We start from the raw sequence: 24091 nt of genomic DNA, 5'->3' as shown, positions 1-24091 counted from the left end.
CCGGATTTTGAACGGGCGTAACGCGAGATTATATTTAAACGGTACGGTAACGCTATTGGCTTTAGCCTTTAAGCAATGTGACGAAAATTATACCCTACCTCACATGTCGACACCGCTTACTTAAAGAAGAATATTATATTCTTCGAGAGATGTGTTAATATCTACGACGTAACGAACAACTGGCTAATTCGCTTACAACCATCCAGTATAAAGAGGCCTGTAAAATTTGTAAGTATTTTGGCCATTCTGTAAAAAGTTGCCCCAATTTAAAATCGCAGTTTTGATGGGGTAATTATTGTATACGCTGCTGGAAAGCTGGGCACAACAGTAGTGAATGTAAAAATGAACTGGAGGTCGTGCCGTTCAACGAAGAGTTTCGTTCTCCAGAAGAAATTGTAAATTTTTTGATTTATAAATAGTTTATTTTTTTTAAAAAAAAATTTTGAAATTTTTTTTTTCTTACGAAATTTACCATGAGTTGCTGGTAGCAGTGGCAAATTTCGAAAGTTTATCTGGGCCGTGGTGGCAGGGTGAACTTTTTTTTTTATACTTTTATTGTATGAAATATTTTTCAATTTTTACAACCTAATAAAGAGTTAACGGACATTTTTTGAATATCATCTTGAATGCCAAATTGATATGGTGATAATGTTAAATTCATATTGCAGAAAATATAAAAAAAAATTGTTCAATATGGAAGTCAGTAATTTGATGGATCAGTGATGTCAGAATCAACATCGGAAGTACATATTGAAAGATCACGTCGTATTTTGATAAATTTATTGATGTCGCGACGTTATAACCAGAAGTACTTGGAAAATCGCAGTTAACTGCGTAGAGAGCTTTCCATTAAACGAGAAAAATTTTTCATGTGCTGCGTCATTGCTCCTCTTCCAAATTAATGATTTCTGCTTGTCTGGTTGATTGAGATTGTTGTCTCCTCTTCGAAAATGTGGACACCTGGGCAATATTGTAAACGAGGTAGTTGTTCATCCTCAAAGGATATTGCAATCGAAATGGTCTGTAATTACGTCCAAATTCAGGATAATATTGTGATTGAGGTTTATAAATGGATTGTTGTTGCCGTTGATATTGCTGATGATGTTGTTGTAGATGTTGTTGGTGAAGTTGATGTTGATGTTGCTGTTGCTGTTTTTAAAAATAACCTTCACGATTAACTCAATTTAATATTTTATTATTGTATTATAAAATCCAATATACTAATAAAAATGATTTGATTTATTTTAAAAAACACTGCATGATATCTTCGTGATATCGGTTTGTAATTGTAAAAAAATTATCTAAATGATATCGCCGTGATGTTTCATAATTGTACCAAAAAAAATCTAAATGATATCGCCGTGTTCGATTCAGTTAAAGAATGTGAATGAATGTTCGTTAATTTTGGTTGCAAATTTGAAGTTTTATTTTGGCAATAATGTTATACAATAGAAATAAAAATGATAAAGAATATACTATCTACCCGTCTTCTTTTAGATTGTGAAAGTAAAAATATATATATATATATATATATATAGATACAAAGAAAAAAATTATTGTTGTAGTAACAATGATAATTATAATCATTTGACCTGGTTTTTAAAATGATGGTTTTTTACATAGAATTTTTTTTTTTTTTAAAAAAAAAAGAAAAATTTGTTTTATAAATTTACATACGAACCTCTCATCAAACTTCAACACACGACCAGATACTTTACTTTTCTACGCTAAAAATTTAAATTGAAAAAAATCTACATAATATATATTATTTTTTTCGCTTTTTAGTAGATTTCTTTGATTTCGGCTTTGGTTCATCCTCAGAGCTGGAATTTGAATCATATCATCATTATTTTCAATTTCATACTTTGATAAATCAATCGAAGAACCAATATTATATCCAGATAAATTGTTAAAAATATTATTAACCGTATAAAGGTTTCGGTGTGAGTAAAAAAACGGTCACGTGCATCACTGTTATAAATTTCTAAACAGTGGAATCCAAAAAAGAATTAAATTTTTAAGCGAATTTTCGTTTTCTTGAGATATCGGCTTGTCCGAAAATTTCAACCAAAGGTTGAATATTTCTTCAATATGACGACCTTTTAAGTACGGCTTGAAATCAAGACTTTCGTCTTTTTCTTTACGTTTTTGATAAGTTTCGTATCTAAGCTTGATGTTATCCCATAATGTATTTCTCCAGTACGACCAGGTTTTACGAAAACTTTTTGCTACATTATGTAATATGTCAGGATGATCGTTCATAAAAGTTGGTAACAATGACGCTAAGAAATCTTCTATAATTTGATTATTGTTGCTTTTATCTAAGTTTCTTGTTCTTAGGAATAATGATTTTAATTCGTTAATCACTATTATTCTTAACCACTTTGGGATAGAGTTTTGCAACGATATAATATTAGAAATTCTCTTCTGGTTATATGATATATTTGTATCACGATCTGTGAACTTTTCAGGAGAATTTGCATAAGGGCGAATCGATGTTGGATATCTTCGATTCTTGAGATAGAATTTTAGGCAGCTGTAAGCTGAGCTTAAGAGTTCTTCATATCATACCCTAATTTTTAAAGAAAACATTGTTATATGAAGATTACAAGATGATAAATATGAAAAAATATATTTGTTACATTGGATTCATCCGAGGGAGAGTTGAAGATGTAACAGAAGGTATAGCAATACTAAGAGAAGAAGTACTAGTACTACTTTGAGTTATAAGAGGAATTTCTTCCAAGTATCCCTAATTTTAAAAAACATTATGTTAATATGAAGATTATAAGATTATAAATATGAAAAAATCATATTCGTTACATTGAATCCGTCCGTGTGAGAGTTGGGGTTGTCATAATAGGTGTAGACGATGAGGAAGTGCGGACTTGTTCTTATTAGAACGCTTGCTCTGTGGATCATCTGTCGATTGATATCGTAAATGTTCGGGGAGCGTCGTGCAAAGCGTTCTGCAATAGATTGTCGGACGTAAACAGGATTAACGGCACAGGACATGATGTCTCGATTTGTAGAAATAGTGTAGCGAGTAAATTATCTATATGATAGAAATAACGTTACAAGTTATTGTTCTGTTATTGAAGATTTCTTCAAATACCGAATATTATAATAATACAGACCAATTTCTTCATCAGAAAGTAATTGTGTTGAAGGATGCTGCAAGTGTTGTGAGGAATACGAGGGGTATGGAAGCTGTTGTTGTGACGAGGGGTATGGAGACTGTTGTTGCGACGAGGGGTATGGAGACTGTTGTTGTGACGAGGGGTATGGAGCATCGTTGTGCGACGAGGGATGGAGACGGTTGTTGTGACGAGGGGTATGGGTACAGGGGTATGGAGAATGTTGCCGTGACGAAAAACGTTGAGAGGGATATGGATACTGTTGCTGTGACGAACGTAAGGAAGGTAAAAGTTGAGATGATTGAGATAAATATTGTTGTGACCATTGAGGTTGAGATTGCGATTGCGAAGGCGATTGCGAAGGCGATTGCGAAGGCGGTTGCGAAGGTTCCCAATGCTTAATAAGAGAGCTCCGTCTATGACTTTCTTTTTCTTGTACAGGCTTATTACGATCTTGAGAAGACATTTTTTGATAATGGTTTCTATGAGTTAAAAAATGTGGGTCAAAAAATTTTTTCAATTGAATTTTTTTTTTTATTTAAATAATTTTAATCTTACCACATCATGATCGAGTAAAAATACGGTTAATTTCGAAAATAAAAATTATTTTTTGCCATTGATCTATTACATCGTGTAATACAGATTTTTTTTAAGGGAAAAAAAATCTGATTAATTATTTAATATAATGATGGATATTGCGATTAAATCAGGAACAAGTAATTTTTTCATATCGTGATTATATTACTTTTTTTCCTTAAAAAAATCATACGGCACAATAAAAACAATGGAAAAAAGAATTTTTTTTTTCTTTTTCGAAATTAAATAGATTAGATTGAGTCAATAATTAGACTTTTCTTTTTTCGAAATTAATCTCATCATATGATTACGGATATTGTAATTAAATCACGATCGAGTAGAATCTTTTTTCAATTTTTTTTCTTTTTTTCTTTGCGATCGAATAAAATTCCATATCGTGTTTATACACCTATTAGCAAAAAAACTTTTTTTTGCAAAAAAATTGTATTGATATTGGTTTCCTAATAACACTACGGGTTCCGAACCCTCTCAAGCATCTAAAGTTAAACTCTCTCATAAACACAGAAGCGCAACTTACCTTAATACGACATGAATACTAAATATGCTTAGTAGTGAGAACGAAAAATTAAATTTTGGGGATCAACAAACTGAAATGGATTTTAACACATGAATCCTTCAGATGAAATTACTATGTTAGTAGAAAATTCAGGAGGGTGGAAATAAACAGTATAATTATAATTTTGCTTCGCCACAATAACTTTTTATGATGGTAACAATCGTTATATAATTTTGATTATTTTCTACATGACCAAAATAAGTATATTGTCTTTTTAACAAAATTTTTTAAGATCATCAAAATATTATTTTGATATTAGCAACTGAATGTTGGAACACATGATCGGAAATCTGATTCTTCAATAATTTAAGTATAATACTTATACGAAAATTTATAGCATATTTTTTTTATTTTATATTATAGTGTATTATAAGTTTATTATATTATTATTATCATAAAAAAAAATTGTGACCCGTCTTGCATAATTGCGCTTCTTCACTCCAATGTAAATAAAATGTGATAAAAGATAATTTTTTTATTATAGTACCTAATATCATAAAAACGCTAACATTTTATTTATTAGGGATGATATTGAAAAAAGCTTGTTGAAGCTGGATTATCGTTACCATTAAAATATCTGGAAATTTGATCATTTTTCAAAATTTGATTTGACGAATCGTTCAAGTACATCGTTCCTAAATAATGGCTTCAATTCGCCGAAAATTATCTTTCTAATCCACTTCGGTAGTGATTTGTACGACTCAAAAAGCAAACGTGCCATTTGAGCTTGAGTAATGCTGCCTGAATTGTGTGGATCGATGAATTCTTTTTAAGGATACGCTGACGTGTTACAAATTTATAATAATTTGCGTAACGTCCTTTGGAAGAAATTAGTAGAAAGGTACATTAAATATAAAAATAGTAAAGAGAAGATTAAGCCGAATGTAAATCTAAAGAATCGACAAATTAAGGAAAATACTAACGGAGGAGAATGAGAGCGCACTTAAAATCTCATCATCTTTGGGTTTTATTGTATTGAGAATTTATAAGATGCGCACGACAAATTTTTCTCATTTTACGGAAGCCTTTTCACAGTTACTTGTGATTTTCCAAGCTCTTCGAGATATAATATTGCGGCTTCTATGGATTTATCAAATTTTTATGTAGTCTTTAAATAATAATAATCATACACGTGATAATACAGTGGCCATAAGTCACACGCTCCTGGGTATAATTTCATGGGATGGTTTTTTCCAGAGAGGAAAAAACCCTGAACTACTGTAGTTACTGAAACAGGAATTATACACGAGATCTTTACGTTGTACTAAACTAATTTTGACGACAGTACAATTGGGACAATTTCCAAAATTGTTGAATCCCAATAATAAATAACATCTTTTTTCGATAAAAAAAAAGGTAATTTTCTTTTCATTTAATAATGGGAAAACCATCATTACATTCTAGGAAAACGGCCTGGCGTAGACAAAAAACGACAATATAAAAAATTTAAACAAAAAGAAATTGAAATATCTGATCTCCAGATACAGCTCCAGGATTTCCAAAAAGCTGTTGAGACAGCCGGTGAACAAGTGATTTCCAAGCTAGACAAAACTGAGCGTGAAAACGCAAATCTATTGAAGTGGATCGATATTTTTTCAAATCAAATCTCAAGTCAGGGAAGAAGAGATATATAAGCTTGAATTAAAGAGTTATTTAGCACAATCATCATCGTCTCTGTCATCTCCACCACAGCCACCATCATCATCATCATCATCACAATTGTCACCGACATCTTTTAAAAGCATGGATGAGTACTTTAAACATAATCAAGTTAGTAATTTTTTAGGTATTGTGCAATTTTTAATGATTTTTATTTTTATAATTAATGAATTGTTCTCATTTTTTAGTAAAAGAAATCTAGTAGTTCATTATTTTTTTTTACTATTCTCATTTTTTTTAAATAAAAGAAATTTTTGTAATATTGAAATAAATACATAAAATAATCAAATTCGTATTAATAATATATCGTGTAAAATATGTTTTATTTGCCAGTAAATAATAAAAAAAAATATTTGTAAAGGTTTAACTGGGAAATTTTCGCCTATCAGGAGGATATGGGGAAATTTTCGCCCGCTAGAACTCTACGATAATAATCGCCATAAGGTATACATAGTAATCGAACCAGAGACCCGCTGCGATGCGGATTTCCTATCTCAAACTACTCTACCACATGCGATTATCTGTTTAAGGGATATTTATTGATTACTCTTTATTACTAAATTACTGGATTATTGATTGTGCTATTCCCTAATAAGGTTTGTACGATCACTGTAAGACCTGTTATGTATGTATATATACATGTTAATTGTTACTGCGTTAAGAGATTGTTAATTTTTTTTTTTATCAAAAATTAAATGAGAAAACGATTACAGTTATGATAATTGATGATTATAAGGTCAAGGTTACGATAAAAAAATAATTTTTAGAGAATGACATAAATAACAGATTAATAGTTATATTTTAGCGTCAAATTGTGTTAGTGAAGTTATTACGACATTAACTTATTAACTTGTGAAGTCACATTACTATAAACTTTTAAAACAATATGATATATTGTAATCTTTATTATAATAAAGGAATAAAAAACATATCAATGTTATCACGGTCTTTTATGTGATATGTACTGTATTTATGAAAAAAGATGGAGTTTTAAAGAGCTAGCAATGTTTCTTCCGCTACGGGAAGGAATTTCTAGATCTTCTGTAATAACATCTAACTCCTTAACCTTTTCTTTGATATTTGCGCTTTCAGTTTCAACCCAGACTATTTTGAAGCATTTTCTGGAGAATTCTATTAATTTATCTAGTGAAGTTTCCGATAATTTTGTAAAATCGATGGCTGAAACGTATCGGCTTAAGATTCTCTTTAAAACCACCTCACGTGATATGAAGTTGTTTCCTTCCTCGTCGGTAGGATCTGAACTTTCCGTATATTCACTTTAATAGAAAAAAATTTTAAATCATTAAATCATTGTAGTAAAAACAACATAACGATATGAACGTATCGATCACCTTTCTACAATTTGTCGAAATTCTTTTACTAATGTTGAAAGTACATTTTTCAATTGATATCGATAGTCGGAAAATGATTTACGATATCGTTCGTTAATTGACTTCGCCACGCTTTGATAAGCATCATGCCCAAAAATTTTTTGTGTTATTTTATCAAACGCATGATCGGGCGGATTTCTAGTTCGCAAAAAAAGACATTTCATTTCTTCGTCAATAAGACGATAATTATCCTAAATAGTAATAATATCAATAATACATAATACATCAGTAATTCTGCTGTGTAATAACGATTGTTCTTAATTGGTAAGAATGTAACAACCAAAATAAGAAATGGACTTTACGTTGTCAGATGATGACGAAGTCGAGGTGGTTAGTGGCAAATTTGTTGATGGCTGCTTCGTCGAGGCATCAAGCATTTTGTTTGCCAAATGTAGCACACTTGATGTAAGACCAACCAATTGCAAATTTGCAATTGATTGGTCATGCGCCAAACTGAACCGGAATTTCTTCTTCACTCTCTAGAAGTAATATTAAATAGAATAAAATTATATTCATTAATTATGTTCAGATTTTATGTTTTACCGCTTTCATCATTTTCATTTTCTTCTTGTTCTTTATCTTGCTCTCTCCTATCCCTCTCTCTCTCTCTTTCTCTCTTCTTTCTTTTTCTCTTTCTTTCTTTTTCTCTTTTTCTTTCTTTTTTCTTTCTTTCTTTCTTTTCTCTCTTTATCTCTCCTCTCCATCTCTTTCTTCTCATTTTCTCTTCTTTCTTTTTCAATATTTCTTTCTTCTTGCTCTGGAAGCATATCTTCATTATAACGAAGTAAATTTATTTTTAAATAAATTCGCAGAAATATCATTTCAATTGAATAATAAAACAATTATTATAAGGTATTTACCCAAAATAATTCTTTTCAATATCATCATCTTGTCTATTATTACCTTCTCCAATATCTACATCTTGTCCATGTAAATTATCTTGTTCATGTTCACTTCCTTCCTCTCTCCTTTCATCTCTTTCCTTATTATAATCACGTGAAGAGTTGGCAACATATGTACGAATAGTTTTTGTAGTCTTTGCAGCTTTTGTTGCCTTGTCTTTTAGGTATCATTATAATAGTATTAGGCGCAATTACTATATAAAATTTCAAATCAAAAATATAATTTTATTACCTTTTCCTGTTACTCCTCTGCGTTTAGTCATGATAAACAAACAAGATGGTACTTATTGGTATTGTGCTAAGTAGCAACGTAAAGAAATAGGTGATTCCCGACGAAACGAATACAGCATTATCTTTATTTATTTATAGAGATTTCTCCTAATATTAAGAAAAAATTACATCGTGACCGCAGCACATAAAAAGGAAATTGGGTTAGCATTCTCGAAAAAAACGTTCATGGTTACATTAAATCTTGGATAGTTGATCGGAAGAATTTGTTAATGGTTACATCGATTCTTTATGAAGAAAATTTTGGGAAAATTTGATGTCTTAACGGTTACATGTAAAGAAATTATATATGAGTATCGTAACCGTAGGACATAAACGGAAATTTGGCCAACAAAATTTTCAAATTATTGGAATAATTGATCGGGAAAATCCTTAATGGGTATATTAGCTCTTTGTCCGTTAACATTAATGGTAATTTCGAGCAATATTAACGGTTACAAGTAAAGTAAGCCTATATATGAATATCGTGATCGCAGGACATAAACGGATTTTCGGGATAATTGATCGGGAGAAAAAATTTGTTAATGGTTACATAATCAGGGGTTGAAGAATTATACTGTACGTACTTATATTATGCTGTCCTAATACTTAAATAGAGTACATTTTTTATATGTTTAATATATTATATATTTATTTTAATAATTAGGATTGATAATAAATTATTAACTATTCTTTTAATCTTAATAGAAAAAATATTATATTAAATATTTAACAGTGCAATATTAATGGGCAATGGAAAAATTGCGGTTACATGTAAGGTGATCGCAGGACTAAAAGGAAATTTAGATTCAGATTTGGGGATAATAAAAATTATTAATGGTTACACATTGATTTTTTATCTGCAGCGCATTGATAGAATTCAGGGGTAATCTGAAAAATTTGACAGAAATATCGTGATCGCAGGACATAAACAGAAATTTAGATCAAAAAATTGATCGGAAAAATATTTGTCAACAGTTCTGTTGATTCTTTATCTGCAAAAGATCTTTATCTGCAGCACATTGGTGGAATCTAGGGTAATGATCTGAAAAATTTGACATGAATATCGTAGTCGCAATAAATAAATAGAACTTTAGGTCAATAATTGATCGGAAAAAATTATTAATGGTTACATTGATTTTTTATTCTGCAAGCGCATTGATAGAATTCAGGGGTAATCTGAAAAATTTGACAGAAATATCGTGATCGCAGGACATAAACGGATTTTCGGGATAATTGATCAGGAGAAAAAATTTGTTAATGGTTACATAATCAGGGTTGAAGAATTATACTGTACGTACTTATATTATGCTGTCCTAATACTTAAATAGAGTACATTTTTTATATGTTTAATATATTATATATTTATTTTAATAATTAGGATTGATAATAAATTATTAACTATTCTTTTAATCTTAATAGAAAAAATATTATATTAAATATTTAACAGTGCAATATTAGTGCAATGTATACAGTAAATTGATGAATTTTGGGCAATGGAAAAATTGCGGTTACATGTAAGGTGATCGCAGGACATGAACAGAAATTTAGATCAAAAAACTGATCGGAAAAAAATTTTGTCAACAGTTCTGTTGATTCTTTATCTGCAAAAGATCTTTATCTGCAGCACATTGGTGGAATCTAGGTAATGATCTGAAAAATTTGGCATGAATATCGTGGTCGCAATAAATAAATAGAAATTTAGATCAATAATTGATCGGAAAAAATTGTTAATGATTACATTGATTTTTATCTGCAGCGCATTGACAGAATTTGTTACATTAATTCTCTATCTCGGAATTATTTTAAAAAAAAACTTTTACAAGTTGTTGACCCAAATTTCCTTTTATGTAGTGCAGTCATGATATCACAGTCGTAATATTATAAAAAAAATTACTTTGTACTTTTTTCCCAAAGAATTCAATTGATATTTTTTTAAAGTTTGACTGTCCATATCTTATCAGTTACATATAAAAATACCACATCTCAGATCAGAGTTTTTAGATTTCTAATAAAAAAAAGTTAGAAAGAAAATGTCCTCTCCCAAACCTAGTAGAGAAGAAACAGGTATAAAAAAAAAAATACCTCATATTAATTTATTAAATAACGTATGATAATATTCATATAATTTCTTTCATATATAGATAATACGATATTGATCTCGCTAGACGATCTAATAAAAGAACAAACCCGATTGAACGATCTTCGCCAAACCAACATTAAAAAGAAACGGCAACGTCCGTCTCGTAACAACCGAACGAAGACCATGGGAGACTGGGCTCAGATGGTGAAAAAAGTATGATCATTTGATTCTTTAATATTTTGTGATAATTTGAAATATTTAACACTTTAAAATTATTTGTTAGAATTGATATTGCCATTATATGAAGTTATATCTCATTACAATACCGCACAATATTACTATATTCACCTTCTTTTCAATTTATTTCAATAAAAAAATAAATCTTATGTAATTTTATAATTGTATATATCCGTAAAGCTCACCACTAGTGATTTTATCATAATAATTGATCGTAATAATTTAAAATCATAAAAATCAAAATTTCATATAAACCGGAACACGAATTGCTAACAATTTTTTTCTGATCATTTGTCTTGTCTAAATGTGCTGCGATCACGATATTCTTAAAATGTAATGTCAATTTTTCAGAAAAGCTTTGTTAACCCAATTTCCGTTATGTCCAGCAGCCTATATAAATTTCTTTACATGTAATCGTCAAAACATCAATCAAGAGCTTTGTTAACCCAAATTTCTATAGTTACGATGTTGTTCATTATATAATTCATTAACAGTTAATGTAACTAACTATTAACGAATTTTTTTTCCGATCAATTATCCCAAAATTTGATGATCTAAATTTCCGCTTATATCTTGCGGTCACAATATTCATATAAATTCCTTTATATATAACCGTTAAAGAAGTCAACTCATCAGATCATTGCCTCAAAATTTCGTCAATGCATTGTAAGTAAAGAACCAATGTAGCCATTAAGAAAATTTCCCGATCAATTCAAATTTCCGTTTATGTCCCGCGGTCACAATATTCATACAAAATTTCTTTGCACGTCAATTTTAGATCATTTTACCAAAATGTACTGTGGACAAAGAACTAACGAATGTAACCATTGACATTTTTTTCTGATCGATTTTCCCAAAATTTAAGAAATTAGTAATCTAAATTTCCGTTTATGTTCTGCAGTCACGCACGATATTCATACAAAATTTCTTTGCATGTAACTGTTGTTAACACGTCAATTTTAGATCATTTTCCCCAAGATTTCCATTAATGTACTGTGATCCAAGAACTAATGTAACCATTGACATTTTTTTTCTCGAAATTTCGTGAAATTCGTAATATAAATTTCCGTTTATGTCCTGCGGTCACGATTTCATACAAAATTTCTTTACATGTAACCAGATCATTGCCCAAAATTTCCGTTAATGCACCACGGACAAGGAACTAATGTAACCGTTAAGAAATTTGTTAACCCAAAATTTCCGTTTATGTGCTGCGGTCACGATACTATGATATCCAATTGAAAATATTATAAAAGCAGTTAATGAATTAAATACACAAACGCGCATGGACATTTTTTAAATTTATGATTTTATTTCATTTTATTATTCCTTATTATTAATTATTGTCATAGCATATTCATTAAATAAACCTCGAAAAGCGAATATTGCTGCAATACCTTTTCGTATCCGTAATAATTTTAGAAGGTTGCCCAACAGATTTTTATTATCGGATAATGATGACAATGAAAAAATGGTACAAAAAGATTTTGAAGATGATAATATTAGTGGCGAAGAGTATAATGAATATGGCGACGGAGATGATGATTTAGAACAACGAAGTGATGATGATCATATAGAACAGCGAAGCGATAATGGTGATGATTTAGAACAATGAAGCAATGATGATCATTTAGAACAACGAAGCGATAATGATCATTTAGAACAACGAAACGATAATGATGATGATTTAGAACAATGACGAACTAATGAAGAAGGTGATACCAACGTGATTTAACATCGTCAGAGAATGAAACGAGAAAGCGATTATATAATGTCCTTAGAAAGTGATGAAGATTATGAAACAATGTCGTCAGATAATGAAGAAAGACATGATTCTGATATCTCAGAAGAAAAGCTATTCGTTGATGAAGCATTGGCTAAAGATAAGTTACCATCTTTTGATGGTGATTTTGCTCCATATTTTCAAAATTTAACTACTGCTGCCTTATTTTGTTGGATTTATAAACATAATATTTCAACAAATGCATATGAAGATCTTGTTGACATTATCATGAGACCAGAATTTAATAGAGATCATATTGTAAAGAATATTCGGAGATTTCGATCATGAAGGGAGCGTCTACCTCAATATCAGCAAAATCTATCTCAATTTCATCAAAAAAAACACCATCAACTTTAAAGGATTCAAAGATGGCATATCAACTTTCAATAAGTGATATCATTTGGAATGTTCTTAACAACCCATCACTATTAAAGGAAATGTATTTTGGTGCTGGTGTCGATTCAAAAACAAAATCCGAAAGCTGGCACGTACGTACCTGGGCAGAGTCACCTCTTTTCGGTCAAGAACAATTAATGATATCAGGGGGTAATTATTTATTAAATGCAAGCTGATGGTAGAGAGGCGAAGCAATAAAGTACAAGAGACTAACACTTTTTTCATATGTATATAATAGAGATATACCAATGCGGCGATTTTGTTTACTATTACGATAATGAGCGAAAACTTGGCAGATTGAGAGCGATATTATTAAATGAAGAGAACCAACAGTATCGGCTGAGAATCCAAAAAGTTCTAGATTATAGTGACTTGCCTGGAAATTTTAAGGGAGAATTAAGACAAAATCGCTCTCTTTCCGGAGAAGTTTGGTTACAAGATGAACCATTCTGACAATAACAACATTACAAATTTCCGAAAAGGTTGCTGCAGATACACTACGAATTACCGAAATACTTTATAAACATCATACACACTGGCGCATTCGTGATGCAACGTTCTCTTATCAACATCCTTCAGAATATATTTCCATAAGGCAGCCACCATCTCCAACAATTCCGGTTTATAAGCTGTTTTTGGACATATACTACGATGATTTTGGAACATTTAGGAATGTTTATCATTCGTTAGGAGGTGTTTATGTGCAGTTTGGAAATATGCCTGCCCGTCAAAGAAAGTTGCTCAAAAATCACTTTGTTCTCGGGTTTGTTCCTTTCGGTGGTAATTTCAATGAATTCATGTTGCCATTCATTTCTGAAATGAAAGAATTCGAACAAGGAAAATTAATGGAAGTGAATGGCCAAGATGCTTGGGTGATAGCCGGTTTAGGTGTCGTAACTGCTGATTTACCACAAGGGAATGACATGTGTGGTGTATTACGACATAATGCCAATAAAGGTTGCCGCACTTGTACAGCCTCTCGAGAATCACTTACCAACTTCTCTCGGGATGTACCAGCAACATCAAGATATCATCACATCACTGACGATCAATTTAAAGAGATATTTGATGAACCTGCTACCACAAGGCAAAGACGACTTTGTACTGAGTTCGGACTAAGAACAAGGCCTAGCATTTTGGATAGGCTGCAAGAGAAAGGCATCTACAGACACCTCAAGATGTATATCATGCAACTGCTGGGAAGATTGGACGACTTCTTAAATTAACGTATGATCTTAGAATTTAATTAACTTTAGCTAGATATGTAACGAACAAAATCTTTTAATAAAGCTTTTTGATTTCCACAGGTGCGAATTATTTTCACAAAAAGGAGAGGACGAGTTTATCAAAGCCTGGAAGAACTTAGAGAAACCAAAAAAATGGTCTCGTTTGCCAAATCCAATTAGCCGCAATGCTAGTTTCATGATGTCTGACTATCTTAGGCTCGCTATGATAATGCCTTTTATACTTAATAGTTTTTTAGAATCATCAAGCTTAAAGGAAAATGAATCCAGAAGCATTCTGCGACGAATTCAAGAATCACGCATTAACATGGCGAAAAATGTAATAATTGCTTGTTGGGTATATGTAGCAAAAACAATGAGGATAGTTTTTGAAAGCAAGTTTACATTAGATTCGTATGACGAATTACAAAAATGCCTTGAAGAAGAAATGAAAATTCTTCCAAAGGCGTACAATTATTCATAATTCTTATATAATTTTTTATTTTTTATTTATCAATATATAAAATATTATTTAATAATGTGGCTTTAGGTTTTCCCTGAATTTGCTAACTTACCAAACCTGCATATCAATATCCACTTGCTGGTGCATGCAAGGACTTATGGTACTCTTATAAACACTCAAGTTGGTATCGAAGAGATGGTGCGTCGGATCTTTAAAGCAATGGTACCACGAACAAATTGCAAGAATGTCGAGCTTTGAAACTTGTTAAAGCGGTATACTACGCTCTTTGCAATTCGTCATTTAGTAGATGGAGGCGCAGATCAAAGATTATCGCAACCTTGTAGAGGTTTCGCTACTATGTCCTCAAATTTTAGAAATTTATTGACTAATTGGTATATTACTGAAGACAAGGTATCAAATGAACGAAGAACCGGAAGGAAATGAAGAAGGTTTGTATTACAATTTTATAATAATAATATTTCCGCAATTATTAACGTATTTTTATTTTATATAGCGATTTCATCTCCAGTGGATTTTATTACAAATATTATCTTAAAGAGGAGCTTATCCCGTCAGGATCGCGAAAATATCATGAAAAATTTGCCAAATTTCAAATCTGAGCTGCTTCTTTCATTTATGGACATTGGACAAAAGTCAGCTCTTATATATTCTCAAATGAGCTGGTATGAATTGGCGACATACACTATGGAAGAAAGCGATGGCGTATTTTCCAAAGTACATCTTCATATTGGTGACGTCGTAACAATACACGAGGAAGACAGTGGTGAATGTTATGCGATTATAAAAGGGATCTTCAAATACAAAGGCAATGATGATAAATATTATGCCTTTATTACTATTGATTGGTTTGACAATATTAACAGAATTCACAACGTATTGAAATGTCCTCTTTTTCGCATTCAGACAAGCCAAGACATTCGCTGGAGAAGAATCTTCCCGATATCAATAATTGACCACGTACAGAAAGTTCACTTTGTCTATGATACGAAAATTGATTTGTGGATAAAAAATAATTATTATTTTACGGCTATATAGCTTTATTATGCAGTACAATGATTCTTTTCGGTATATTTATTTATGATAACGTGATTTATTAAATAAATAAAGATAACGATATCGTTACGATATCGTTTGATATCGTATTCATGAATTTATTAGGCACGTGACTTTGCAATTTTTATCCAATCAAATCATTGTTTGTTAGACATGTTAAACATTCGCACGATTATGTTTACGTCTACATCTCTCTATTCAATTTTTTTTAATACCGAAAAACATTTTGACAGTTTTTGTTATCAACAGTATAATTTATTCAAAAAAATATATTCATATTAACAATTACAGTCGACCACTGTATATGCGCGTCTATTTTTATTCCGGCGTACGACAGGTACATATTCTGCTCTCGCTGGGTTATGTTAAACTATCTTTGACATTTATATAACGCGTCAAAAATAATTACGCGTTCAGTTTTAATAGTTTTTACCTTTTTATAATAATTTTTTTTTCATATCAATACCCAAAGAAAAAGAATAAAGGGAAAGAAGAAGAAAAAGAAAAAAACCATTGTGAAAAAACGAAAAAGAGAAAACAAAGGAACGAAAAGAAAGAGAGATTATCCTGAAATTTTTTCTCAAAGGTATTACTGTCTTGGGGATCGTTCGAGGTTTTTGGCCGCTGATGAAATGCAGCATTTTAAGACCTCTCATATGGTAGGCCGTATCATGGAGGCAGGGTATGCACATAGCGAAAGCGCCGTGCTCCTATGTAATACTTGGGATCTTGTGGTATCAGAAGGTAGTGGTGATGTATCATTGGTCATAGGCAGTTGGGTGCTAATGGCTGACGACAGAGACACTCTAAGTAGTAGCCACGATAGCTCAACCCACTTATTGCATTTTTTGATTCTTAAGGTTGAAAATCTTGGTCAAGTGTTCTGAGACCAATTTTTATTTTAAAAAAAAATTTCGTTTGATTTCTATAAATGCAGTACTTTAATTTATGCATCTTTTTTAGGATTAACAACCAGCATTTGCAATGACTTTAATAAATCTTAAGAACTATCATTTAATTAGGTTGGTTTGTATCTTCAACTCCTGTATTTTCTCATGGACAACTATATGTTGCATGTTCAAGAATAACATCAAGAAAAAAATTTAAATAATTAAATTTTTACTTTATTTCAAGTTTTAGGTTTTAACCATTAACTGCTAATGTAGTTAACAGGTGAATCCTAGTAGTATTTAATATTTGTGACGAAATCCGATAATGTTGTGCGTAACTACTCCATTATGTTATAACGATATCGTCACGTTGGTTTATGTTAACCATCCGGGGAGAGAGAGATGTGTCTAATTTACCAGGTACGATCGTATCTTTAATTTCGCAGAAACTTGCACCATAATCCGCGTACTTATTAATTTAACAATTGTCACAAAGTTTCGATACAATATTAGTGTCATAACAGTTAACCATCTGGAGAGAGAGATGTCTAATTTACCAGGTACTTATCTTTAATTTCGCAGAAACTTGCGTTGTATGTAATACAGACTCTTGTCAATTCAGTATTTGGTATAATATTAGTGTCTTATGTTAACCGTCGGAGAGAGAAGTAATTTACCAGGTGCGTCGTAATCAGGAAACTTACATCAATTCAACATTTATAATATTATTGTCATACCGATATTGTCGCATTGTTTTATGTTACTAGAGAGGGATGCGCCTACATAATTTACCAAGTACGATTAAACTTCGCAATACTTATCAATTCAACAATTGTGAATCAATAATGACGGAACGTGACTTACTTGAAGCTGTAATAACAATGATATCGATACGTTGTTTTTATTTTTCATTTTGACCATCATAATTGCATATTAATAATATATACGGCATTATCAATTAATAAAAATTATTGAATGTACTAGTACCTACGGTTCACAATTTTTTCATCGACCCAAAATTCTTGTCAAATATCATCTTCGATACTGTGTAAATGTCGTCCTGATATCTTAATAATATTTTTAAATGAAATAATATTTTTAAATGATATCGTAACAGTACGGTTTGATAATTATATCGATACATTTTCAACATCATCGCAACATCTTCACGATAACATCACGATTTTTAAATGATATCGTAACAGTACGGTTTGATAATTATATCGATACATTTTCAACATCATCGCAACATCTTCACGATAACATCACGATTTTTAATGATATCGTAACAATACGGTTTGATAATTATATCGATACATTTTCAACATCATCGCAACATCTTCACGATAACATCACGATTTTTAAATGATATCGTAACAATACGGTTTGATAATTATATCGATACATTTTCAACATCATCGCAACATCTTCACGATAACATCACGATTTTTAAATGATATCGTAACAATACGGTTTGATAATCATAACGATACATTTTCAACATCATCGTAACATCTTCACGACGACATCACGATTTTTTTGAAGATATCGCGACGATATAGTTATGATAGTCTTAACGATACCTTTCCAACATCTTCGCGATATTAAATTACGAAATCAATATGATATCGTTCTGATATCAAAATGTTACCGATTTTAATATCGCGAAGATGTTGGAAAGGTATCGTTAAGACTATCATAACTATATCGTCGCGATATCTTCAAAAAAATCGTGATGTCGTCGTGAAGATGTTGAAAATGTATCATTAAAATATTGTGGCAAATTTGAAGATTTCAGCAAAGTACATATTCTTCACTTGATGTATATTCATGCCTATATTGGAGAATTTTAGCCCGAAATGGATTTCTATATTATATTCGTAAACTGTCAATTATAGAAAAGTATGCAGATAACTTTCGAGGTTGCAGTGGTGTTCTTTCAGGTACATATCGTGTTCGGACATATAGGACATATATTACAATCTGCATTCTCTCCAATGAATGCACAACATGAATTCCAACACATATCTACAAGTTTTGGCTTAAGTGGAACAATACTTTTCAATCTTTTTTGGAGCTTATAAAGAGAAATATCCAATATACCAAAAATTCTCATAATTTCATTAAATGCTTCATTTGAAAGTGTATGTTTTTCCTTAACATATAAAAGCTGTAGTCCTTTTATTAGATTATCTGACAAATCTAACAATATTTAGATAGGTTAATATCAGATTTAAAATAATTGTATAATAGATTAAAATATACAGTACTTACGAAATTCTTTTGGAATTGACCCACTATTATCTTCTTCCCGATCACTATCATATTCTTCATCATTATCATCAAATTCTCCATTAGTATCATATTTCTCATCATCAATATATTCTTCATCATAATGGTCATCACATTCCTCATTATCATATTCTTCATTACTATTATTATCATAACCTTCATTATTATTACTATCATATTCTTCATTATTATCTTCATCTTCTTCATTATCCTCAACTTCATTATTCTCTTCTTTACTACTACTACTGTATAAAGTATTTTCATTTATTGGTTCATTTTGATTATTATCATTAATAATACTAGTTGATTCAGAGTTACTAGAAACTTCCATTATTTCTGGACTATCATTTTGATCATTATCTTCACTGATATTTGTTGATTCAACTCTACTGGGAGTTGTTATATCAATATTATGTAAAGGTATATTTGGAGGGATGTAATTATTTTTAAACTTTTTATCTCTTCGCCTATGTCTTGTTCTAGTAGCAATGCTTACATATTTACCAGAATTATTAGTTTCATACAGACAACCTCTACAAATACATAATACATTTTCTTTTATCGCAATCATAACTAATTCATTACAAAATAATATATTGATATTAATAAGCAAGATTGAGATTACAAATTTTGATTACAAATATTACAAATAAAATAATGCATGAACTAGTCTAAATTTGTATAAATTTAAGTATGGTGTAATAATTAAATAATACTGATGAGACTCATGATCTAAATCAAAAAAATAAACTCGCAAAAATGATGATTATTAAACTATTAAAGTATAAATAGAAGCGTATTTTTGCTTTTTAGAAAATATTGTTTGTCAATTTTTCTCCTTATTGTTTCAACTAATAACCTAATAATATTTATAAAATACCTGAAAAATAAAACATTAATTGTAAAATATAAATAATTAATGTAAGTATTTATTATTGAGTACTAAATAATTCAGCTGTTCAGATAAAGATTTAAAAATATTTCGTTTACCATAAAAAAATACTTTATTTCAATTTTAGATAATGGATGATAATGTAGATATAAATAATAATAATTCAGAAGACCACAATAAATTTATTGCTTCAATTATTAGCGAATCCAAAAATTTTACAGCAAGCTACTACGATGATTACTCAACAAACTCCTTCGCGCCAAATCCCGTGTCTATTGCTGCTGCTACATCTCTTACAGGCGTTGTTAATACTTCAGTAAATAATATAAAATGTTTCAAAATAATAACATTAATAATACTAATAGTATTTGTTAGTTTCCACGTGGTTCAATACAAAATCCTATTACTAAAGAAGAGTGGAAACAATGGAAAAAGATAAAACAACCAAATGAAGATTGGAAAGATTTCCTTCATTTACCATATGATACATATTGGACTTATCGGGTGAGCTTATAATTCTTTATATTTTATATAAAACTATGCATTTACATTAATTCGCAACTTGTAGAGAAATCTTCGTGATCGATTGAATGCAACCTGTGAAAAAGTAAATATGCATCAAGCAAGTGCCAGGTAAAATTCAAAATGTTATCAATAGTGTAAGTTGTATATTTGCTTATTTCAAAATTTTAAACATAGATTAACTTTTTATTTTTTTAAATTTTATTAAGTTTAAAAGTGATTTCCCTACCTTTCCCATTTCTGTTGGAGATTTCGTTTTGCAAAAAATAATTGAAGATATTGTTGGAAATTGGGGTAAATATGGCTTTGTATCTAACATATATATTATTTTAATATTAAAAATATCTGTAGTTGAGACTGAACGTAAGAACGAAAGTCAAAGAAGCACGTATACGAGGCATACCCCCACCTCCAAAACGCAAAAATATTACTCCCCCTAATTCAAAACGCAAAAAATTGATGACAAATCCATCTACCCAAGTTTCCAAAATACTATCAAATACAGTCCTTCCTGCTGAAAATATAGAAACAAATAATACTGATAATATTGATGTTCAACTGACACATGTAACTCCATCTGATGTACAAGAGGAGTTAGAGGATACAAGAAATGTTCAATTGTATACACACGAAACTCCATCTAATGGTATTTAAATAAAATTTAATAAATTTAGTCTTTTTGCTAGGTATAACATTTATAATACTTCACAATAAAATATAGGTAACGAAAAAAGAACAACTACTACTAGGACACGCCTGGAAAAAACAATCAGGCCGCCTAAGAAGCAAAGTACCACTCGCAAGACTTACAACACTCGCAACAAATCTCAAAAATAAATCGAAATAAATTCATGAGAATTTTCGGATTATAACTTTGTATTTCATCTATATACGTTCATGAAATATTAGCAAAATTTACTGAATACAATTTGATTGCTTTCAGATAATAACTTTGTAAATCATTTAAAAATATTCCATTTATATTCATGAAATTTTCTGAGCAGTTTCGGATAACTTCTTTGTAAATCATTTAATAATATTCCATTTATATTCATGAAATTTTCTGAGCAGTTTCGGATAATATCTTTATAAATTATTTGATACCACTCTGTTTACACTCATGAAATTTATTGAATATAATTCAAGTATTTTCGGGTAAAATCTGCAATTATCGTTCCGAAAAATGATCACTTTCCGTAGCAAAATCGGATAATAAAATTCGGAAAATTTTTGGAATATGTAAACCAGACAAAAATCGGAATACATCTAATAAAAATTTTTTATAGGGATATTATAGTTTATCAAAATATGATAATGGCATCATCCGATGATGATAACTTTATCGTAAAATTAATGATATTAAAAGGAAAAAATATGTAAATTCATTGGCGAAAGATTTGGTTCTAAATGTCATTAGAATCTTTTATTTTAATTTACTTATTCAAGAACCAGTAATTCATTATCATTGGTTTAATAATAATGAAAAAATAAATAAATCTTACATGAAAGGTAGTTGGGATGAGGATGAAATTGAAATTTGGTTGTTGAAATTTGTTCTTTTCCACTAATTTTGAAACCAATTTATCCAAATGGTTTAAAGTTTGTACTCCAGCGAAGGTTTTCCATTTCATATTATGAAGCAAAATTTAGCAGAGAATCTAGGAACTTCTGTAGGTCAAAATATATCATAATTGATATATTATCCAATGGAAAAATGGGAAAAATGCTTATATAAATTACATAGTTTAATAAAATCTTGGTGAATAGTCCTATTAATTAATTATAAATTTGTATCATGATATTGCGAGTGAAATTATTTTATTTTATCATTTTAATGAAATTATTTTATTTTGGAGGCAGAAGAATTGATTTCATTTTATTGGAGATAAATTTCATAGATACTGTCTGTATATATATATATATATATATATACCGTTTTCTAATAAAGTAAGATATCACATTTTGGCTTAGTTTCTTTCTCCTTTCTCCCCTCTTTAATATCGATGAATTTTATCAATTTTTTTTTTAAGAAAAAATATTCTTCGAATTTATCACCATGATTGTAAATTATTTCTTAAAAAAAATTTTTCTTACCTTTTTTTTGTCGAAAAGAATTAAAATAAATCTTTACTACGTTAGTATTTAGTAACGTTCCTTTAAAAAATTAAGCAATAATAAAGTTTCGTAACGAAAATCATTACGAAACTTACCCTCCCTGGCATCCCAGCCCAGTATCAAAAAGCCGATATATATAAGCATTTTTCATGATATGTTTAAACCGATAAACCTTATGAACATATAGATAGATGATAAATTTGATAACTGATAATCGATTTTGATCTTATGATTCAATGATAGTTATGAGCTACCACGTGAATTTTTTAAAAAAAAACTTTTTGCCAATGTAACTTCTTCCCTAAAAAAAGATTTTTCATAGAATGCTAGAAAAAAATAAAAGTAATCAAAAGCAACGTTTAATTTATTAAACAAGGTTTGTTTTGATTCAAATTCATTGTTGTATTTTTTTTTCTGAATTTTTTATAAAAAAAAAATAATAAAAAAAATTAATTAGGTACGATTCTTAAAGGTTAAAAAATTTGGTTTGTGCCATGAAGTGATTTTTAAGCATTATACAATATGATGCCGAAAAGAAAGAGCAAATTAAAAGTATATCTGATATAGCGAGTAAGCATTGTATTTTTAAAAAAATGTAAACTTGAAGAATCAAAATGATTTTTTTTTCTCCAGACATTGTTAGAATAATGGGGATATTATTTAAATATTAAATATTTCATAATTTTCACATATTTATACTAACATCATGAAATTATTCAAAATCAAAAAATAATTTACAGGCGATTTCGGTGAGAAATTCTTACAGTTGACGTCGAAAGGATTAGAAGAGACTGAGAGAGAAGAAGGAACATCAAGCAAGTCGTTCTTATAATATGAGAATGTGAGTTTTTATTTCTAGCATTTATATAGGGTAGTATAAAGTTACCGGAGATATTGGATATATCAAAGCATTCTTCGAAAGAACGCAGAAATGAATTTGAATATTACAGTATTTGGCTTGCGTGAGAAAGATGCGATACTATAGCAAATTTATATAATTGTAATTGATTTCTAACTAATTTAGAAATTTCAATTTTATTTATAAAACTAGGTTTAATCATGCAGTAATTATAACAAACGATTCAATTTCTTATTTTGCAAATTTTTTATACTGTTGGGAAGTTTGTCCAAAACTTGTCCAAAACTTTATCAAATCCTAAAAATCTGTCTCAAACCCAACACTGTGACTGAAAATTGAATTATATTATAGACTGATGAAATAAAGATAATCCTCAAGATGATGCCTCCTGAATTTACATTGAAATACGATGAAAAATTCACGAGTGAGTCGAACGCAGATATCCTATGACAACTCATACCACGAATAATCGCTTCGATGAAGCCACGATTCAGTCCCTCATATAAACAAATAAATGATTGGTTGGGTGCCCTGCACAAGCATCGCATATGAAAGTTCAAGGCTTGATATTACAGTGATTGAATCTATCACAGAGTACGTACGTATATATTCTGCCTTCAATATATTTAAATATTCAATAGTATCTATTATTTTTTTGTTATTAATGATATTTTTTTATTTACTTTATCGATTATATTATTTGATATTAAAGGTGGTTATAGCGATAGTGATTCTTTTTTTAAATAGAAAGGT

The 24091-nt window shown here is 30.0% G+C and overlaps 10 protein-coding genes across 10 annotated transcripts; 5 read left to right on the top strand and 5 right to left on the bottom strand.

The window, feature by feature from the left end:
- Window positions 1–950: 950 nt before the first annotated feature.
- On the top strand, window positions 951–1178 carry OCT59_009994 (uncharacterized protein; the record flags this gene model as incomplete). The annotated part of the gene is made up of 1 exon (XM_066132729.1): window positions 951–1178. The coding sequence occupies one exon, from the start codon at window positions 951–953 to the stop codon at window positions 1176–1178; it is 228 nt and encodes a 75-aa protein (XP_066000345.1).
- A 796-nt stretch (window positions 1179–1974) lies between these two features.
- On the bottom strand, window positions 1975–3015 carry OCT59_009993 (uncharacterized protein; the record flags this gene model as incomplete). Its single annotated transcript, XM_066132728.1, has 3 exons — window positions 1975–2548; window positions 2643–2752; window positions 2824–3015. The coding sequence occupies 3 exons, from the start codon at window positions 3013–3015 to the stop codon at window positions 1975–1977; spliced, it is 876 nt and encodes a 291-aa protein (XP_066000344.1).
- Window positions 3016–3081: 66 nt separating this feature from the next.
- Window positions 3082–3603, bottom strand: OCT59_009992 (uncharacterized protein; the record flags this gene model as incomplete). The annotated part of the gene is made up of 1 exon (XM_066132727.1): window positions 3082–3603. The coding sequence occupies one exon, from the start codon at window positions 3601–3603 to the stop codon at window positions 3082–3084; it is 522 nt and encodes a 173-aa protein (XP_066000343.1).
- A 3316-nt stretch (window positions 3604–6919) lies between these two features.
- OCT59_009991 (uncharacterized protein) lies at window positions 6920–8115 on the bottom strand (the record flags this gene model as incomplete). Its single annotated transcript, XM_066132726.1, has 4 exons — window positions 6920–7226; window positions 7302–7531; window positions 7643–7815; window positions 7884–8115. The coding sequence occupies 4 exons, from the start codon at window positions 8113–8115 to the stop codon at window positions 6920–6922; spliced, it is 942 nt and encodes a 313-aa protein (XP_066000342.1).
- Window positions 8116–8196: 81 nt separating this feature from the next.
- OCT59_009990 (uncharacterized protein) lies at window positions 8197–8505 on the bottom strand (the record flags this gene model as incomplete). Its single annotated transcript, XM_066132725.1, has 2 exons — window positions 8197–8399; window positions 8475–8505. 2 exons carry the CDS (start codon window positions 8503–8505, stop codon window positions 8197–8199), a joined length of 234 nt encoding a protein of 77 aa, XP_066000341.1.
- Window positions 8506–11621: 3116 nt separating this feature from the next.
- OCT59_009989 (uncharacterized protein) lies at window positions 11622–12444 on the top strand (the record flags this gene model as incomplete). Its single annotated transcript, XM_066132724.1, has 2 exons — window positions 11622–11649; window positions 12182–12444. 2 exons carry the CDS (start codon window positions 11622–11624, stop codon window positions 12442–12444), a joined length of 291 nt encoding a protein of 96 aa, XP_066000340.1.
- A 156-nt stretch (window positions 12445–12600) lies between these two features.
- OCT59_009988 (uncharacterized protein) lies at window positions 12601–13461 on the top strand (the record flags this gene model as incomplete). Its single annotated transcript, XM_066132723.1, has 3 exons — window positions 12601–12870; window positions 12972–13158; window positions 13247–13461. 3 exons carry the CDS (start codon window positions 12601–12603, stop codon window positions 13459–13461), a joined length of 672 nt encoding a protein of 223 aa, XP_066000339.1.
- Window positions 13462–13826: 365 nt separating this feature from the next.
- OCT59_009987 (uncharacterized protein) lies at window positions 13827–14715 on the top strand (the record flags this gene model as incomplete). The annotated part of the gene is made up of 2 exons (XM_066132722.1): window positions 13827–14188; window positions 14316–14715. The coding sequence occupies 2 exons, from the start codon at window positions 13827–13829 to the stop codon at window positions 14713–14715; spliced, it is 762 nt and encodes a 253-aa protein (XP_066000338.1).
- Window positions 14716–18597: 3882 nt separating this feature from the next.
- OCT59_009986 (uncharacterized protein) lies at window positions 18598–19521 on the bottom strand (the record flags this gene model as incomplete). Its single annotated transcript, XM_025312201.2, has 2 exons — window positions 18598–18860; window positions 18933–19521. The coding sequence occupies 2 exons, from the start codon at window positions 19519–19521 to the stop codon at window positions 18598–18600; spliced, it is 852 nt and encodes a 283-aa protein (XP_025164174.2).
- A 451-nt stretch (window positions 19522–19972) lies between these two features.
- On the top strand, window positions 19973–21201 carry OCT59_009985 (uncharacterized protein; the record flags this gene model as incomplete). The annotated part of the gene is made up of 4 exons (XM_066132721.1): window positions 19973–20158; window positions 20218–20346; window positions 20716–21010; window positions 21086–21201. The coding sequence occupies 4 exons, from the start codon at window positions 19973–19975 to the stop codon at window positions 21199–21201; spliced, it is 726 nt and encodes a 241-aa protein (XP_066000337.1).
- Between the last annotated feature and the right edge of the window lie 2890 nt (window positions 21202–24091).

The sequence above is a fragment of the Rhizophagus irregularis genome, chromosome 18 (assembly GCF_026210795.1).
Source record: "Rhizophagus irregularis chromosome 18, complete sequence".
NCBI classification, from domain to species: domain Eukaryota; kingdom Fungi; phylum Glomeromycota; class Glomeromycetes; order Glomerales; family Glomeraceae; genus Rhizophagus; species Rhizophagus irregularis.
Note: the sequence above shows the minus strand (reverse complement) of the source record. Positions and strands in the feature narration are given on the sequence as shown.